Below are 21134 nucleotides of genomic sequence, written 5' to 3'. Positions count from 1 at the left end.
TATACACATTCATACATTTTCATATCTAACATTATGATACATGTACTAATACTTGTTTTAGTAAAAAAGTAAAAAAACTCTTCATGCATATACATTCATACGTTGTCATATCTAACATTATGATACATTTACTAATATTTGATGTATCGAATATTGTCATACATGTACTAATAATTGATGTAGGCCAAGTACAGAATTCTTCATGTATACGCATTCATACATGGTCATATCTAACATTATGATACATGTACTAATAATTGATATAGGCCAAGTAAAAAACTCTAAATATACATTCATACATTGTCATATCTAATATTAAGATAAGTGTTCTAATAATTGATGTAGGCAAAGTAAAAAACTCTACATATGCCTTAACACATTGTCATATCTAACATTATGATACATGTACTAATATTTGTTTTAGACCAAGTAAAAAACTCTTCATGTATGCACATTCATACATTTTCATATCTAACATTATGATACATGTACTAATACTTGATGTAGGCCAAGTAAAAAACTCCACATATGCATTCATTGATTGTCATATCTAACATTATGATACATGTACTAATATTTGATGTAGGCCAAGTAAAAAACTCCACATATGCATTCATTCATTGTCATATCTAACATTATGATACATGTACTAATATTTGATGTAGGCCAAGTAAAAAACTCCACATATGCATTCATTCATTGTCATATCTAACATTATGATACATGTACTAATATTTGATGTAGGCCAAGTAAAAAACTCCACATATGCATTCATTCATTGTCATATCTAACATTATGATACATGTACTAATATTTGATGTAGGCCAAGTAAAAAACTCCACATACACATTCATACATTGTCATATCTAACATTATGTTACATGTACTAATATTTGATGTAGGCCAAGCAAAGAATTCTACATTCACATTCATACATTGTTATATCAAAAATTCTCATTTACATGTATGTCTGTACTAAAAGTGGATGTAGGCCAAGTAAAAATTCATTGTTTTTCAAAGTAATCAAATATTCTTTGTAATATTTTCTTGTTTTTTGTCACTCTGACATCTCCTGTTTTAACTGACTTTTCTGACAGTAATGCTATTAGCCCCATTTTACCACCTCTATCTATAGACATTTTCAAATGGCATAATTTCAGATTTGATTTAGCTGCTTTCAGTGCCATAGCTTTTGAAATTACTTTTTCCTTTATTACTTTGGAATATGTTTTCAAATTGCACAAATGCAAGTGGTACTGGTCAGGATAGTTTGGTGAAAAAGCTAAATCATCAAGGTAATTTGAAATATTTCCCTTGTCAGTTATTAGTTTAAGCAATAATCTTGCATCATGGACAGCATTATGTGACTCATACTCTTGTCCTAGTAAGTTATTAACTAAAAAAGACTGACTGTATGATGCTAAACCAGGAACAACCTGTTTAAACAAATTCAAAGAATCTATAAAACAAGATATTTTGGAAGAAAATTCATTCCACATATTTAGAGAGAACAATGTATTAAATAAAACATGGCAATCAAATCTTTTAATGTTATGTCCTATTAATATAGGTTAAATTCGGATATATAACTTAAAAAGTCAGTCAATCCTTCATGGGGTAGTTTGTAAGGAATCAATGAACCATTGTGATACATCTTATTACCAACTACAGTTAATCCATTAATTCTAGAGGCTTCTGCTGATATAGGCTGGTTAGGGAAAATATAACGACTGAATATTCTGTCTACATTACAAGCTGCAATTTGAGTAATATCTGAATATCTACCTGAAAAAAAAATTTAGAATAAGAAACAGTTTTTAATTTCAGATTTTCTTTTAAAGCATTGAAATTCATTCATCATAAGTTCTAAAACTGCAATATTAAGTCATGAATATACAATCAAATGTAAGAAGTGTTATTTCCCTACTAGTTCTACGTTGAAAAACTTATTTACTCAAAACTATATTTTAAAATGACTGATTTTCATTAAAAGGGAATCTGGACATATCATTTGACAATAAATGTTGACCTACAGATAAGCATAAAGAACTATTGAGAATGTCTCCTTTTAGTCAGGCCAATGGTATGATTTCTGGGCTTTCTACTTACTGAGACCAGTCGTCTCCAAATCAAAAACCACAAATGATGCATCAGTAGTTACAACTTGGTGGCTATCATCTGGCATATCTGGTATATTTTCTATGTCATCTTTCTTCTGATCAATCTGTAAACCTGGTTTTAAAAGCAAATTTCATACTATAAATGTATATTGATTTTAAAAGAATCAGATTTTTTTCAAAATGCTTCTTTCTTCATACTCTTATCACCAGAATGTTAGGAATGTATTTCACACGTGGCATGCATATGACCCTGTAGTTTAATGTTTTCATATTTTTCAGGTCAAGGCCTTTCATAGCAGACTGTAATGTTTAAGTTTTTCTCATTGTTGAAGGTCATAGATTGTTAATAATTGCCTATATCAACATGGCTTTAACTTTGGTTGATAATTAAAATGTAAATATTCTTAAACATTTTTATATGTGTTGAAATCTTTCTTAAATTACCGATTGAAATTTGGTATGTTGTTACTTCCTTCGTTTCAGACAATACTGTTCTTTTGGCTCTTTTTTTTCAAAAATATTCTCTTCTTCTTCCATTCCTTACTTTGGGTCTTTGCTTTCTTCTTCGATCTCTGCAGGTTAAGCTTTGAACCCCTTCGTATTGTCTCATTTCCTGGTGATAGTCCTATAGATGTATTTAACTAAAATTAAAGAAAGGTAATCCATACTCACATCATACATATGTGTCAATATAAGTACAAGACACCAAACAGAATATTTTGTTTCTTGTCAATATGATTACTTTATACTACTTACAAAATTATTATATAGTGTAAACATGAATACGGTTTAGATAATATGCACATTATAAAGCATCATATGATGGGCTGACTGCTTATAATGTTGTGTGAACTATATTGGTAATCAATTTTAATGATGCCTTAGCTGTACTTGATATGGCTTTTTTTTCTAAACTTGATATTTGAAAAAGTTCTGTAATTTGTATAGATTTTGACAAATTTTATCATTATTCAGAAAAAATAATTATTGTATGGAGATAAGGTTCAGTTGACAATTTCAGCCCAGCCAACAAATCTGTGTGGATCTTGTTAATTATGTTTATTTGTTGAAAAAGTAAGTATTTCAAGGGCAATAACTTTTATAATTGAAAATTCCTCCATTTTAACATAATTTAAGATAATATTGGTTGAACTATTTTTACTAACCAAAGGTACTCTCTATCAACTTTAATTTAGGTTTAGTTTCCTCAAAGATGATGAAAAGGGTTAAGATGAAAAAAAAATTAAAGGCATCAACTCCTGTAAGAAGATATCTTCAAATGTGCTAGAACTGAATAAAATACAGGATTTAAATAATTTTATTACCTCTGAAATGTAATGATATCCCTCGTTCTTTTGCAGTACAGCAGAGCTGACTCTGTAGTTAAGGCTGGAAGATGAGGAAAAATGTTTAGTTTTTGGAGCTTTTAAAGCTATTATATTGTTAACGCTCTCATTTGCCTGTGAAGACCCTAATTGGGATAATTTGTCCGACTGTGGTACCATCTGCTTTATAAATAGCTTTTCTAGGTCTGATTTAAGTGATGCGGAAGATAAATCTTTTCCATAAGGAAGGTTTGAGTGGACATGGTTTTGTTTGTTTTTCAAATATCCACACCAATTTTCTGTGCAGTATTGGTGGTCACCATACGTATGGTTGACTGTGGCATGAAAACCTTTTTCAATTCCTTCAGGATTACCAATATTCTGTTCCAATATATATGATACATTCTTAACTATTGATTCTGCAACCATCCCTGACAACTCTCTATGCTTTGACTTTAAATCATTTACTTTTTTTATTATATTGTGTTTTATATGGTTTTTGTCACTGATTTTGACCATTGAGGAACTTGGCATTAATACTTTTGCCCTATCAAAACCAGTAGAGTCGTCATCACCTACAACCTGTGAAATTACTATGTCTTTGTCATCCAGTCCTTTTAGCATTTCTACCACAATATCTGGCTCCATACCCTAAGACAAAAATGTATACCAGAAATTGTCTCTCTTGTATATATTTATTCAAACAAGAGAAAACAACCTATGGACAAGTAATATGAAGAAATGTATCCATAATCTGGGTTTCTTATTTTTAACATCTTTTAATGTACCTATTACACCTATGCTTACCCAAATAAAACAAATTCATGACCAAATTTTTCAAGAACAGAATTCATATATTACAGAATCATCAAAATCATCATTTTTTCAACATTTTTGTTTTTCAAATAAACGGGCAAACTATGTTGACCAATTGAATATGTTGAAAGATAGGGCACCTTTTGCAAAACTATAAGGCTAAGTGCAAACCAGATGCTCCGCAGGGCGCAGCTTTATACAACCGCAGAGGTTGAACCCTGAACGGTTGGGGCAAGTAAAGACACAACATCCAAGCTGGATTCAGCTCTAAATTTGGATTGTGATTAAATAGTTGACACAGCATAGGTTTCGGACACAGAATGAATGTGGTCTAATAAACTTAAAATATTTTTTTTTGCCTTTGAGCAATTCACTATGCTGTTGAATATAAATCCTCTCAAAAAAAATGTTTAAAGAAATTTTCTTTTTATTTATGAAATCTGAAATGAGAAAAAATTTAACCCCCCCTTTTTTTCACATCCCCCTTTCCCTTTTTCCAAAACTGATCTCAATTCAAATTTCTAATGGAGTTTGCAACCAGAACTACTCATTTAAATACATCATAAAATATTAAAATGTAACAAAAGGTGCTTGTTATCACTGAATGGTAAAGATTGTTTTAATTTATCAGTTGGTAGTAAAAGTGAATATACATTGTATATTGTATAAAAAAATGATTTAAGTTGATTCAATTACTATTCTGGACAAAGAAAGATAACTCCAATCAATTGAAAATTTCTTGCTATTGCACAATATTGTGCAATTAGATATTTCTTGCTATTGTGCAATACTGTGCAATTGAAAATATTTGCTTTTGCACAATACTGTGCAATTGAAGATTTCTTGCTATTGCGCAATACTGTGCAATTGAAAATTTCTTGCTATTGCAAAATACTGTGCAATTGAAGATTTCTTGCTATTGCTGAATACTGTGCAATTGAAAATTTCTTGCTATTGCACAATACTTAACATAATAATTTTGGATCCTGATTTGAACCAACTTGAAAACTGAGCCCATAATCAAATCTAAGTACATGTTTAGATTCAGCATATCAAAAAAGCCCAAGAATTCAATTTTTGTTAAAATCAAACTTAGTTTAATTTTGGATCCTTTGGACTTTAATGTAGACCAATTTGAAAACGGGACTAAAAATTAAGAATCTACATACACAGTTAGATTTGGCATATCAAAGAACCCCAATTATTCAATTTTTGATGAAATCAAGCAAAGTTTAATTTTGGACCCTGATTTGGACCAACTTGAAAACTGGGCCAATAATCAAAAATCTAAGTACATTTTTATATTCAGTATATCAAAGAACCCCAAGGATTAAATTTTTGTTAAAATCAAACTTAGTTTAATTTTGGACCCTTTGGACCTTAATGTAGACCAATTTGAAAACAGGACCAAAAATTAAGAATCTACATACACAGTTAGATTCGGCATACCAAAGAACCCCAATTATTCAATTATTGTTGAAATCAAACAAAGTTCAATTTTGGACCCTTTGGGCCCCTTATTCCTAAACTGTTGGGACCACAACTCCAAAAATCAAACCCAACCTTCTTATAATGGTCATAAACCTTGTGTTTAAATTTCATAGATTTCTATTCACTTATACTAAAGTTATTGTGCGAAAACCAAGAATAATGCTTATTTGGGCCCTTTTTTGGCCCCTAATTCCTAAACTGTTTGAACTTAAACTACCAAAATCAATCCCAACTTTCCTTTTGTGGTCATAAACCTTGTGTCAAAATTTTATAGATTTCTATTAACTTAAACTAAAGTTATAGTGCGAAAACCAAGAAAATGCTTATTTGGGCCCTTTTTGGCCCCTAATTCCTAAAATGTTGGGACCAAAACTCCCAGAATCAAGCCCAACCTTCCTTTTTTGGTCATAAACCTTGTGTTAAAATTTCATAGATTTCTATTCACATTTACTAAATTTAGAGTGCGAAAACTAAAAGTATTCGGACGACGAAGACGACGAAGCCAACGTGATACCAATATACGACCAAAAATTTTTCAATTTTTGCGGTCGTATAAAAATCTTGAAATTGAAAGAGGTAGATACATGAAAGTTAACAGATAAGAAAGATTGTTCAAATTTCATGGTTCGAAAAGTGCCCAATGATATGCTACATGTATGTAGTATTGTTTAAGGTAGCACAATACAAAGATTTTTTCACTCCCAATCAGATAACTTTAAACTGATGTAATTCATTTCATCCTTCTTTATATTTTATAAATGAGGTACCAAAAGAAAGAAGAAAGATTAACCTTTCAAATTGTGATAATTTTATTATGACATAATTATTACATAATCAATTGTTATGTAATTAGTTGCTATATTGTGATGTCCACACTTGAATGAATTTAGCGTCTTTGTTCTTCATAGCATCCCAAAATATTTTATAGATTCTTGTACAACACAGCTTGACCTCTCAGATTTCCAAAAACATCAATAGAACAAATTTTATACCCAGTTGAATTTAGTGATCTCTTATGAATTGATGTTGCAAACTTAATTGAAGATTTATGAGAGAATGAAATACAATAGGAAAAATCTGAGACACAGTTTTGAAGGTCAAACTGTGTTGTGAAAGAATCTATAAAATATTTTGGGATGCTATGAATAACAAAGAAGCTAAATTCATTTAAGTATGGACTTCACAATATAGCAACTAATTACATAACAATTAATTATGTAATAATTATGTCATAATGAAATTATCACAATTTGAAAGATTAATCATTCTTCTTTCTTTTGGTACCTCATTTATAAAATTTAAAGAAGGATGAGTGGAATTACATCAGTTTAAAGATATCTGATTGGGGATGAAAAATCTTTGTATTGTGCTACCTTAATTGCTGCATCATTACTATTTGTATACTAGTTGTATGGGCTGTTGCCAATTATTGTAATTGAGTTTGTGCCAATAAAATATTTGTATATATTTATTGGTATAATAAACTAGGGAAAATTTAAAAGTGAGTTATCTTCCTTTGAACAGAATTCTATTTTAAATAATTAATAAGTATTTCATCAACAATTCAATTATTATGAAAGGGCTTTAACTGAACAAGGAGAAAAGCTAAAATCAGGAAAATAAAATTTGACCTTTATTCTTAAGTTCTATGAAAGTTACAACTTCTATAAAAAGATGACAATCCCTATATATATAATTCAAAATACACATCTGAGCTTGTGAATGACAGTACTTCTAATTTTGATGTGTACAATGTCTGTATTTTTTATAATTCATTTCAAAGTCATAATTTTGCAATTCTTCTGAAAACTTAATTCTGAACATCAGTGTTATATAATGATATTTGTTTTGTATTTTTGGGAGACTACCTTCGCAGATCCACTCCTTTTTTTCTACATTGATGTATCCTTGGAATCATCTCCTTCGATTTGGCCTTTCCACATATTTTACAGGAGGAAATTCTTAACCGATGATCCCCCACTTTTCCTGTTTTCGTCCCTATCAAAGTTGAAACACCTGTAAATAGTTAAAAAAAAAATCTCCATGTGTATAAACTTATTTTTGTAAACAGGGAAGTCGTTGTTAGAACAACAGTAATCCCTCTTTGTCATAAATGCAAACCAATGTAATGTTATCGCAACCAAGTCAAGGTTCATTTATGTGATTCAGAGTTAAGTGTACTTTCATTTTCACTCAACTAGTATGGATAATGGTTAGAAGACCAGCTAAATACCCATCTGCTGTGTTGAAGAATTATATAGGTGGCCTTGGGCTGTATTTGCTCTTTAGTCATGTTGTTGTCTACATGACACTTTTCCCATTTTAAATCTCAATTTTATGTTCGACAACCAAAATTTTGTCTATGAAATTTCCTATGGACACATATTTTTTAAATCTATATTAATTAGCTAAGTTATTGATAATTATGAAATCCAAAATCCAGGTCAGTGGAATATTTATAGATGTAGAATCTCAATTGACTTCATTTTGTACATAATTCAATAGTAATAGTTTATGAGTATTTGTACAAGGAGGATATTACTTGTCAAACCATATATACCTGACAAACTATTGTAGGATCTACCAGAACCTTTCTTCTGCCAGCATGTGTCGGTTGATACAGATATACCTGTTTGTGTGTCACCATTTTCCTCTGCACGAAAATACATATATTGAAATCATGATAATTAAGAGAGAAAGTTTTTTTTTCCTATAGCTAAGATATATAGTGGTTATATTTTCACTGTTTGTACTATAGTGTAATTAACAGTCATTTCCAAATTAGACAACTAACATGACTATGAGAATAACAGTACCGTAGTAAAAGATAAATAAATATTTATTAAAGAATTTTGTGAACAATAATATGAAAGGTTTTAAATAATGTACTGCTGAAACAGAAAACAATGAAATTAAAGTAGCAATATTTTATAACACTTAACTCAAAGAAATAGTAAAATTTCTGAACCATGCCATGACTGAAGGAATATGGACAATAATATTCAATAATAGTTTAGAAATATGATATGGTAATAATAATTCTACTGCATACTAAATATCATAGACCTACAATTAAGGGTTCCCTGTAAAATGAACTTTAATATGTAAGATATGCAAAAGTTTCAAAGTCAATGGACCATGCCCAAACACTCTCCATGGAAAAAAAAATGTCAAGGCTTCTTAATCATGTTAATAATTAAATTTAAACACTGGTTAACGTTCCATTTTGAAAAATCTAATGACCTTTGTCTGAATTCACTTCAAAGTCTGTATAAGATGTAAAAATGCTGAAGTTCCTTTTATTTTTTATCAATTTTCATATTAAAATTATAATACATACATGTATAGGTGAACTTTTTTAAGTATTCAATTTTTAATTCAAGTAAATCTTAAAATAAGTAACAATTCAACACAGATGTCCAGTTTAACAGAAGCTTGTATCTGGCTAATTCAAATGTTAAACCTGTAAATGACTGGTTTATTTCTTCTTGTAAGTATCTTTCCTCAGATATTTCTGCTTGTGTTTCTATAGCAGCTCCAGTTTCATTTTCTCTCTCTTTTAATGCCTTGAAATCTATGCTATATATGTTGAGTACGGACAAAAAGTTGCTCAACTGTGTTCCTCCGATGCCGGAATGTATCATACCTGGATATTTTGAAATATAATGAATTACATGTATCATGATTATGAGAACTTTATATGTAATCATTTAAATCTGGACACATTTCAACTTTTAGTTGCACTTAAAAAACATAAACCCACTTTTTTCATTCATATTAAATTCAGCATAGTGAACATGTATGTATTTGCCTGCCCCAAGTCAGAAGCCTGTAATTCAATCGTTATTGTTTTTTTATGTGTTACATATTTGTTTTTCGTTCATTTTTTAAATAAATAAAGCTGTTACTTTTATCGTTTGAATTATTTTACATTGTCATTTCAGGGCCTTTATAGCTGACTATGCAGTATAGGCTTTGCTCATTGTTGAAGGCTGTACAGTTACCTATAATTGTTAATTTCTGTGTCATTTTGGTCTCTTGTGGAGAGTTGTCTCATTGGCAATCATACCACATCTTTTTTTTTATATTCAAACATACCCATGAAATTATGGCATATAATACACATGTATAAACAAAATTGGGATCTCTTAGACATCAGGATGTATATTGAATCCATGAAGAATCATCACACTGGCAAACCGCCCCATTTTTTCACTTGCACCACTTTCTGAATTGACCAAATTAGATTTACCAAATGGCCCCACTTGTGAAAAAGAATTGAAAATGGGTTGTTTAACTTGCACCATTTATGAAAAGGGTAAAAATCACTCTGAAATAAGGTCTGTCAACTCGCCCCACTTGTGAGAAATAGATTAATCCTGATGAATTAAGTATTGTCAACTCGCCCTACTTGATTAAAAAGATGCAATCCTGTTGTATATTTATCATGTTCCCATCCCACTAATTAATAAAATCAATATCTATGAAAACATTAGATAAATAAATATTGACTCTGTCATGTCTGTGGTTAAAGTTTGTATTTGTATTTTATATTTGTATAATATAATGTTACTTGTAATAGATGTGCTTTGATGTGCCTGATTAATTCCCCTTAATTTGGACAGATTAATTATTTAGTTTTTAAATGTTTATTTTAGGTTTCAAATTGATTTGATTTAAATATAGTAAGATAAAAGTAAGGATTGTTAATTTAACTGTTTTAGTATTTAACTTTGATGTTTTTGTAATGTTTTAAGAATATTCATTTATTTAACTTTTCTTCAGTACCTTTTATGTTAAAGTTTTCCTGATTAATGACAAGTTTAGGATATCATTTGATATTCAGTCGGAGTCGGCCTTGCACAGGCCTCCACATACTCGCCGGAACTAAAATTAGTACCACTCGAGTCTAGAGTTAGCCACCACTTCGGTGCAGTTCGCCAGAGTTAGCCACCACTTTGGTGCAATTCTACTACATGTACTTTAAAACACAACGCGAAGCAAATTTAATTTACTTTACTTTTAAGACTAACTCTGGGAACACTCTATTTTTCATTTTACATTTGAAATTACTCTATTTTTGAACTTCATTTAAAAACTTGTTTATCCGACTTTGTTTAAATTCATGCAATTATTGTACATTTGTAAATAAATTATAGTTTCATTTTATTAATTGTTTGTTGTTCAGCCATAATCTGATATCAGGTATCCCAATGGTCGAATAGGGGCGAAGAACTGGCCACTACACGTCCCGGGAGGTGTCGTCACCAACCCCCTCCCTTACAAATGGTGCCGTGACCAGGATACCTGATCCCTCAGTTTTGGTATGAATATTTTTATTGCATTTATTTTTGATATTGTTTAAATTTTTGACTTTCAAAATGATAAAGTTTGAACAGAAACCTTGTACTTTTGACGGTGTAAGTGCCGATGTACAAGATTATTTGATTCAATTTGAAGCAGTTAGTCTGTGGAATAACTGGAATTTTTCTGAAATGGCTCTTCAGTTAGTAATAAACTTAAGAGAAGAAGCACGAACTTTTTACGTCTTCTTACTCCAACTCAGTTGCAAAGCTATGATTTTTTGAAAAGTTTATTAGTGCAACGCTTTAATCCTAAGGAAAGGATAGCTTTTTATAAATTTCAACTGAATAGCTGTTTAATTTTGTCAGATGAATCTGTGTTCGATTTTGGACATAGATTCAAACTTTTATGTCATCGTGCATTTCCAGATCGTTTTAACAGTATGCAAACTTATTTTATGGATCTTTTTATTGGCAAATTAGAGAAGGAAATGGGAAAGTTTGTCCATTTTAAGCATCCTGCAACTTTTGATGATGCTATATTTTTGGCTACAGAGTTTGAGTCTTTTAATTTGACAATTGAATCTGTTGAATGTGAAATTGAGGAAAGTGAAGAAAGTTTAGATTTTAGTTGTTTGAAGTCTGGTTTTGATCAAATTGTCAAAGTTCTTAAAAAGCTAGTTTATAAGAAGTTTAAAGTAAAAACAATGTTTTAATTGTTTGGTAGTTGGACATATCAGAGCTAATTGTCCCAATAAAGTTTGTAAAAGTGTCAATTCTGTTCATGTTGTTGAACCAGAAAAACCAGTTTCTACTGCAGTTCATAAGAAAGTGAAAAAATCATGCAAAATTGTCAACAAAGTTCAAAGTTTATTTTCATCTGATTTGCAAAGCTGTTTATCTGATTATTTGATTTCTAGCATGGATGAGTTTTCTTGTTTGAAGGATAAGCCAGTTAAAGTTTTCATATAGTATGTTTTATGAGTTTTAGTTTGTATATTTAGTATTTTACTTATTTTGTCAGTTTATATTATTGTTTAGTAGGTATGGTTTCAAAGTTTTCATTGGATTTGTTGTTTTTCTTGGTCACGTTAATGAGCCGGTTTTGCCATCCAAACCACCCTCAAAAATGTTGTTTGATTTGATTGTGTTTTCCTTTAGATGTTGGTTAGTTTAGAGTGTTGCTTAGTTTTTTTGTTTGAATAGGTTTATTTATGAGTTTGCTCATTTGTTTGGATTTTTAACCTTTCTGAACAAGTTTTATTGTTTTAAATTTGTTTAGTTTGGTTATGGTGTTCCTTTTGTGACTTTTATAAGTCATGGCAGAAATCTATAGAGTGGCAGTTAGTTTGAGTGTGAAGACAACCAGCTGATAAAGTAAGCAGTTCTTGTATCAAGAACACCTTTCTTACTTTTGGTACAACGTTTGATCATTTTGAACCCGGAATCACATGTTATACGTGATTCCGTGAGATCTACAATGGTGGACTAAACCTGGTACAACGATGGACTTTTTAGAACCCGAAAACACACGTTTAAAGTGTTTTCGTGAGAACAACAATTGGTGGACTATACCTGGTACAACTTGGACCATGCAGATTATCCGTATTAACATTCCGTTTCCGTTTGAATCTAGAACTGTGTTTTATTGAATGCTGTATAACTGTGTCCGTTTACATTTATATTCTATGGACCGTACTTTATAATTTGTGTTTACCGACTATTCCTGGACGCTTATGCTGTGTGGAACTTTTCCTATGGTTGGACCGTGTGATTATTTGACATTGTTGTGACATTTATTGACATTTTATGTGCATTGATTTATATTGTTTATTGTTTTTTTACCACATCTATTTTAAATAGTTCTGTTCCCAAATATTAATTTCTTTAATATTTGTCCTAAGGGGGAGGAATGTAATAGATGTGCTTTGATGTGCCTGATTAATTCCCCTTAATTTGGACAGATTAATTATTTAGTTTTTAAATGTTTATTTTAAGTTTGATTTGATTTAAATATAGTAAGATAAAAGTAAGGATTGTTAATTTAACTGTTTTAGTATTTAACTTTGATGTTTTTATAATGTTTTAAGAATATTCATTTATTTAACTTTTCTTCAGTACCTTTTATGTTAAAGTTCTCCTGATTAATGACAAGTTAAGGATATCATTTGATATTCAGTCGGAGTCGGCCTTGCACAGGCCTCCAAATACTCGCCGGAACTAAAACTAGTACCACTCGAGTCTAGAGTTAGCCACCACTTCGGTGCAGTTCGCCAGAGTTAGCCACCACTTTGGTGCAATTCTACTACTTTAAAACACAACGCGAAGCAAACTTAATTTACTTTACTTTTAAGACTAACTCTGGGAACACTCTATTTTTCATTTTACATTTGAAATTACTCTATTTTTGAACTTTATTTAAGAAAGTTTTCTGACTCTTGTTTATCCGACTTTGTTTAAATTCATGCAATTATTCTACATTTGTAAATAAATTATAGTTTCATTTCATTAATTGTTTGTTGTTCAGCCATAATCTGATATCAGGTATCCCAATGGTCGAATAGGGGCGAAGTACTGGCCACTACACGTCCCGGGAGGTGTATTTAACCCCCTCCGTTACATACTTATATATGGACGACGTAGCTGGTCTTCCAGTAAACATGGTAAATATTACATGCAATCTGCAGTAAACGTTCCTCAACTTCATAAATTAGGCGAGATACTGGGTTCTGTGAAGGGATGTCATCATTGCTCAACATACCACATCTTCTTATATTTAATTTGTAGTTCTTTTCTTTTTGTTGAAATAAAGCATAAAGAAGTGACTATCAGTATTTCTTTGACTTGAATGCCAACCAAAGTTGGAGAGTTGGCAGACATCATCACATGAAAATTATATATTCATCTAGCATTTGCATTTTTTCATTAAGTTGGACAAGTTGGCCGAAGGATCATTGACATGATTGACAGGATTTAAGTTAACACTTTTCACAAGTGGTACGATTTGTTCTGCTCAATGAATATCATTACAATTAAAACCTGGTAACGGGAACTGATGTCCCTTACTGTTATAAACATAAAATTAAACATTTTTAAATGCATGTTAACCTGTAGCTATTTTAGTGTTGACATCAAATACACCTATGCCTCTCTTGTTTTCACCATGGTAATGCGTCTTCCCTAATTTAATTTTGTTTAAACGACCACATATTGGTCTATGGCAGACAATATACAAAATTCCTGAAACGCCATAGAATCTAACACCCCTGGCATCGTGCAAATGAAGGGGTTTGTTACACCCGATACAGCTTTTCAGCTGACTAGCCAAATACTCTAATTCACACAGGAATCTACAATGGTCTAGGGGGACAAGATCAGATGGAATATATTCATGAAATAAATCATCTCTGTCATGTTCGTGATAGCTTTTGTTGGTTTCAGGAGGATATTTGGTTAAAGTAGATGATGTTTGAAGTGATGAGATGAAATAAAAAAATTATAAGGGTGGTCTTCTAAAACTATGTCTGAGACAGAGAACTTCTTTGGTTGTGTTTTAACTTTTCGTCTACTTTCAATAAAGTTATGTATTCTTTCTACAGGTTTCTTAGTTGAAAAGCGCCCTTTAACACTGACTGTTTGAGGATTCGTTCTATGTATGTGATTTATGTGAAACTGCCTCATAGTACACCAAAATGCTGCTCATGTTCTATATTTTCTGAGCAGCAAGTTAGTTATTGTAAAAAGCAGTTCACCGTTGAGCAATGTAAACATCTCCACGTCTTTTGTTGTGTCCATTTTTGCATTTCCGTGCATCCCGGAAGTGATCACTGCCAAATGTTATTATTAAAAGATGTGTATTTGAATTTTTTTTCAATAAAAAAAGTGAACCCGATTAATTGAAGGACATAATGAAGAGAATTATGTTTTATTTTCATCTTGGTACAAAGTATTTCATTTACGACAAGAGATCGAATGTCGATATCAGATGCGCAACTTCTTGCACAGAAAGCGCGAAAATTTAAACTCCTATACCACCTTAACTTGTCTTTTGGTCTTTTTTTTTACTTTTTCAGCAATAGCGTTGTATGTTAATTTTCGACATGAGTTAAAATTTTCCTCTGGTATCTACTACCCTTTTTGAACAGCTCAGATTCAAAGTCCCATTAAGATGAAATTTTTTCCTGTGAACGGGTATCTTGTAAAAGCACGTCAAAAAAGCATGCCATGTTTCCGATTTGACAAGAAACACCAAGTTAATATAACATTCATGACAAACAACAACATTCTTGACTAGTGATTAACAGCGTAAGGTGGACTTTGATGATATTTGTTTTTATTTTTTTGTAGACAGTATGACCATTATATACTTTTATGTTTTTTGTTTGTTGAATTGATGCATTGTTATAATCATTTCAAAACATATTTACTTCTTTTCTAATCTAAACTTTCTGAAATGATAGATTAATTTGAATAACCTCTTAAATGCTAAAAAAATGAAAAACATGAACAAAAAAAAAGTAGAACTACGCCAAAAATGATGCTGTTTAAAATTCTTCAATTTTTATGCATCTTAGACTTATACATGACCACCACACGTATTAATCAATCAGCACTATAATGCATATATGAAACAGATAGAAGCCAATATTCTGGTAAGCTGAATAAATGTCCAATGTTCACTTTCGATGTTCATAGCTTTAAAAATAATCAGGAAGTTTATTGTTTATGCATTTTCATTAAAAGAAAGTTATTGCCCAAATTATTTCAATGATTTTTGCCACTCTTTTTATAAAACCTATTTTCACAGGGATTTTAACACGAAAATGGAAGTCGATGGATTATATACAGACTTGCACTTCCAGATATTAGAAAAACGATTGCAATTTATATATAAAAATCTGATTAACTCAAGTTATATTTCGATGAATACAATGAATATTTTATGATTAAGGCTAGTCCATGCTGCATTGCCAACATGTACATGGGTGTATTAGTCAATTTAAGTAATTCCATTGGCCTCAGTGGACAAATAGTCTATTTATTTTAACAACTGCATCACTAGCTGAGGTTTGTGAGCCCGAATCCCTCACATGCCTAGTGCGTGCGACGAGTAGGATTGCAAATTTTCCAGCTGATATTTTTTTTAACTGGTGAAATATATTTCTTGTTTAATATAAATCTCAAATTATTTACTATTGATTTCTCGTTGTAATGAATTTTTCGATATACTTGAAATATTAAAGTACAAAGGAAATGCAGCACTTCAATGCATAAACTTTTCCGAACTTCCTGATTCTTGTTTTATGTTACTGTACAATATTGTTTGCAGTTTTATTTCAATAGCATTCTAGTATTATGAATCTAATGGTATTTAGACTTTATTCAAAATGCTAAAACATCTCGTTGGAATATATTTCTTAAGTGTAAGTATATGGGTCGATGCCACTGCTGGTGGACGATTCGTCCCCGATGGTATCACCAGCCAAGTAGTCAGCAGTTCGGTGTTGACATGAATATCAATTATTTGGTCATTTTTATAAACTTCCTGTTTACAAAACTTTAAATTTATTGAAACTAAGGATTTTCTTATCCCAGGAAGAGATTACCTTAGCCGTATTTGGCACAACTTTTTGGAATTTTGGACCCTCAATGCTCTTCAACTTCGTACTTATTTGGCTTTATAAATATTTTGATATGAGCGTCACTGATGAGTCTTATGTAGACGAAACGCACGTCTGGCGTACTAAATTATAATCCTGGTACCTTTGATAACTATATACACTTAATGTGTATATTACTTCTAACATGTGTATTCTATGATGATTTAGACAACCAAAGTTTATTAAAACAAATCAAATGGCTGATAAACATCATTTTTCACTCTTTTAACAATTTACGTTGAGTTGATGAAACCGTTTCATTTAGCAAACCGAAAGCATTTTTCTTAAAAGAGTGAAAAATGATGGTTTCTAGATGAAAACAGAATCATATGCATACAGACAACACATAGTATTGGAATTATTTTTTTTATTATTACATAAAGCATTGTACATGTATTTATATATGAGTCGAATCTATGTAAAATAATTTTAGCTAAATTATGGGTTTTCGGTTATTGATAATATTCAAGATTGGTATTATTGCATTTCTTGTTTTCAAGAATAAAAACTCTTACGCTATTTTCATGATCTAGGTCGAAAAATCATAATCATTTAAATTATTTAAGGAATGACTGTAATATTTGTTCTGTCTATGAAAAAAATAACATTAACAATGTTGTGAACACTGAATAACCCGCAAAGCTGGTTATTCTTAAGTGTGCACCATATCCTTATGTTATTTCGAATATACAGAAAAAATATTGCAGTCATTTCTGATAATTTAATTCTAAATTCCATTTTAAACCGGAGTTAACCATAAAAAACGTTGATGACGTCCATGGTCACATGACACAATTATGTCTATGAGCTGATAAACAAAACAACGTCAGCCAATCAGAAGACGCGTTACATCCAAAATTAAGTTATTATAGAATAGTGAAAACTATCACATAGTACAACATAAAACATCAACAAAAAATTCAAAAGACGACTTCTACCGAAAAACAGATATGCAAATACAAACAACAAAGAACAACTGTGAAATAAATTTGTTATATTTCTTTTTTGTATTGTAAATTTTGTTTTTGTTTTTCAGATTTTGATATCAGGTATAAAAGCTGAAGCTCTATAAAATGAATCCCTGGACAGAGGTGAGGTTTTAAAATATAACTTTTAATTTTATGATACAGTACTGTATTGTAAGGCAATTGTTATAGGTGTCCTATCAATTTCATACTCACAAGGTTTTGGTGACCAATAATCAATTTGAGGTACATGGACATAGACATTAACAGAATTAAAACGTATATGTACTAAGATGTGTTTATCACTGACCTTTTATTCATGCTTCATTCCATTAAATTGATGTTGTTTTTTATCTATTTAATTGCGACTCTGAGACCCGATGTTATCAATAGATAAGTATTCAGTGCTTCGATACTCTAATGATTTACAACAAATCTTTTTTTTAATTGTCTGGTTACAAATTATTCAGAACTCAAGGTTTCAACTCCTTCAGACAAAGTCTAGATTTAGTTTCTAGATTATTAGATGTATCTCGATCTGTTTCTGTTCCTAAAGAGCATTGCCTTTAAGTTTTTTGGCTTTAAGAGTGTCTTATGAATGTTTATCCAGAAATTTTTTTCGGTCGCATGAATTTCATAAAAATGGCTTTCATTTTTTACTAGCATTCGTTGATACCGCTGCTTGTTCACTAACAGTTGATGGAATTTATCACATACTTATCAATCAGTACAGACATGATTTCTTACAAAACTGTTTTAAATTGTCCGTACAAAACCTTTGATCTGGCTATTATGTAATACCCTTTTTGTTATCTGGCTCTTCATCACTTTCAATACTCTTTCAAATTTTCGACTTCGAGCGTTCCCGATGAAGGCCATAAATAGATCTGCAAATGTCGTTATCACCAGAACCCAGCATGAACACCTAAAAAAAAGCAATAAAAAAATACTTGATTAATCTAAAAAAAAAAAAAAAGAAAGAAAAATAGTGAGATGTATAATAAGTTGACATCTCAGTACAGTTATTAAAGACAATCAAAGCATATATGTTACCATTATCGACGAGCAAAGTTAAGCATATCTTACTTCCCTACATATACCTTTCTAGTAGAGATAAGTCACAGTATAGCAGATCTTCCACCCCTACATATACCTTACCAGCAGAAATGAGGTACAGTACAGGGGCGGATCCAGGAATTTATTAGGGGGTGGTCACCTTTTGAAATCTTAAATTAGAATTCAATTTTTTTATGGCCCCTTATAGGAAGATTCTATTTGCCACAAAGCAAAACACACTTGCATATAGATTTCAAAACAGTTCTGTTTGCTTTTATACGTTCATTCATTGCTTTATCAATAAATGTTTGAATATCAGTAGTCCTTTGCTCAATGTTGTCAAGAAAAGTTGAGCTTTTGCTCTAGCTTCAGTATGACTTTTTTTACATGATTTATCATCACGGCCGAAATTATCGTTAAGTCTTGGACTTGCATGTGCCATATCTGTTAGTGGTTTGCATGATAATGTTCCCAAACTATCAACCCCAAACAGAGCACAGTATATGCAGTAAGCTCCTTCTTGTGAAGGTGAGTACACTAGCCCATCATAGCGATTTAGCCAATTCAGCTGAAACAGTCTGTTCTTTCCTGCATATTTTTTTTTATAGGAAAGTTATAGTTTATTCCAGGTTGGAAATGATTTCTTATCAAATTAAATTTCTCTTCGTTTGTTAATTTACGTGTTGATTGTTTTACAAAACCAATGTCGTTTGTACTTCGTCGGGGGTTGTTTCTTTAATCTGATCACTTTTATTCGTATCAATGCTAGGTCCATTAAAGTCGTTGGTACTTCAGAGGGGGCTGATTTGTGGTGTTTCATGAAGGAAAGAGGGTATAAGTTACTAAAAAATTGGAATGAACGAATCTTTTAGACAAACAGATGATGGAACGGGGGTATCCATTCAATTTAGAATATTTATGTGACTTTAAAACTTTAATATTATTTTTGAATTTTGGAATCCGCACAGTAAAAAAATATTACTGGTCGAGAAAAGTTATTATACAAACTTTAAAAATTTAGATAAACGTAATGAAAAAAAAGTATAAATTATCTGCTAAAAATTAACATCTAAGATTGAGGACTGTCTCTTCATTTTTACACCTTAACATCAAAGAAATCGACCAAGTAATTAGCGATTGTTGATTACATGTTCATTGTATAAACATACCTGTCAAGGGACATGTATTTAGCCTTAAGATAAGTAATGACAACTTTATGACTGGTGATTACGATAGACAAATTGATTTGATCGACGAATTTATTTTTCAAAATGTTCATGGTACATGGTGCACCATTTTTGCAAACCCAGGGGGTGGTCACCGGCACCGGATGACCACCCCCTGGATCCGCCTCTGAGTATAGGAGATCTACCTTCCCTACTTAACCGTAGAACTGGGGGTACATAAGATGCATGTATTGCGTTGATAGTTACTTCCTTATTCATGTCATCTGTATTCTTCTTGTTGTACTTTAATTTGTTAAACATTTTATCATTGATTGGTTATTTCAAACGAATTGTTTTACCTGTTAAAAACTCATAGATCCTTTCAAATTGTTTAAATAAATATAGGTTCATGAAAAGGAGTTGAGAAATAAGGCAGTGTTTGACCCACAAAATCTACTATGAGGCTAGACATTCTGATGCATAGCATACTACTTGGTCGATGCCACTGCTGGTGGACGTTTCTTCCCCGAGGGTATAACCAGCCCAGTAGTCAACATTTCGGTGTTGACATGAATATCAATAATGTGGTCATTTTTGTAAATTTCTTGTTTACAAAACTTTGAATTTTTCGAAAAACTAAGGATTTTGTTATCCCAGGCATAGATTACCTAAGCTGTATTTGGCACAACTTTTTGGAATTTTGGATCCTCAATGCTCTTCAACTTTGTAATTGTTTGGCTTTATAAATAGTTTGATATGAGCGTCACTGATGAGTCTTATGTAGACGAAACGCGCGTCTATTGGTAGTTTCTTAGCTATAAATGCACTTGCTAATGCATTTTAGATTAGCTAAGGTTCATTAAAAAAAAGCAATTAAAAAATATGGACATGTTTCAAACAGAAAATATACGAAGAGTACCGACAATCTGATGCATCTAGGGAAGTTTTAATAGGACAAAAATGTTGTGTTAACACCTCAAACGCGTCTCCGAATACAGACTTACTTGTGCAGATGGTAAATTTGCAAAGCTTGGCATCCACTGGATATATAAAATTTAAGTGTATTTTGTGTTTCGGAAATATGAAATCTCTTTTGAATTTTGATTAAGAAGTATGGAGCAAAGACTATACAATTATGTACTTGATAACGAATGTTTATTCCATGATCATTAGTTGCCCAACCAAAAGCATACGAGGGGTTTCTTAACTTACATCAGTTTAACAAATACTGC

The 21134-nt window shown here is 31.2% G+C and overlaps 2 protein-coding genes across 2 annotated transcripts in view; one reads left to right on the top strand and one right to left on the bottom strand.

Annotated features, from left to right (window-relative positions):
* Positions 1–1004: 1004 nt before the first annotated feature.
* On the bottom strand, positions 1005–2185 carry LOC139492576 (DNA polymerase III PolC-type-like). The gene is made up of 3 exons (XM_071280729.1): positions 2110–2185; positions 1663–1785; positions 1005–1459 (listed from the first exon to the last, which is right to left on the bottom strand). Exons 1-3 carry the CDS (start codon positions 2183–2185, stop codon positions 1005–1007), a joined length of 654 nt encoding a protein of 217 aa, XP_071136830.1.
* Positions 2186–16346: 14161 nt separating this feature from the next.
* Positions 16347–21134, top strand: part of LOC139493395 (tyrosine-protein phosphatase Lar-like) — a 61464-nt gene continuing 56676 nt past the window's right edge. Inside the window, exons 1-2 of the mRNA XM_071281770.1 lie at positions 16347–16478; positions 17752–17806. The gene's annotated coding sequence lies outside the window, so the exon portion shown is untranslated. The remainder of the gene's footprint in view (positions 16479–17751; positions 17807–21134) is intronic.

Source organism: Mytilus edulis, chromosome 10, assembly GCF_963676685.1.
Source record: "Mytilus edulis chromosome 10, xbMytEdul2.2, whole genome shotgun sequence".
NCBI lineage: Eukaryota > Metazoa > Mollusca > Bivalvia > Mytilida > Mytilidae > Mytilus > Mytilus edulis.
This window is presented reverse-complemented; position numbering and strand designations above follow the sequence as displayed.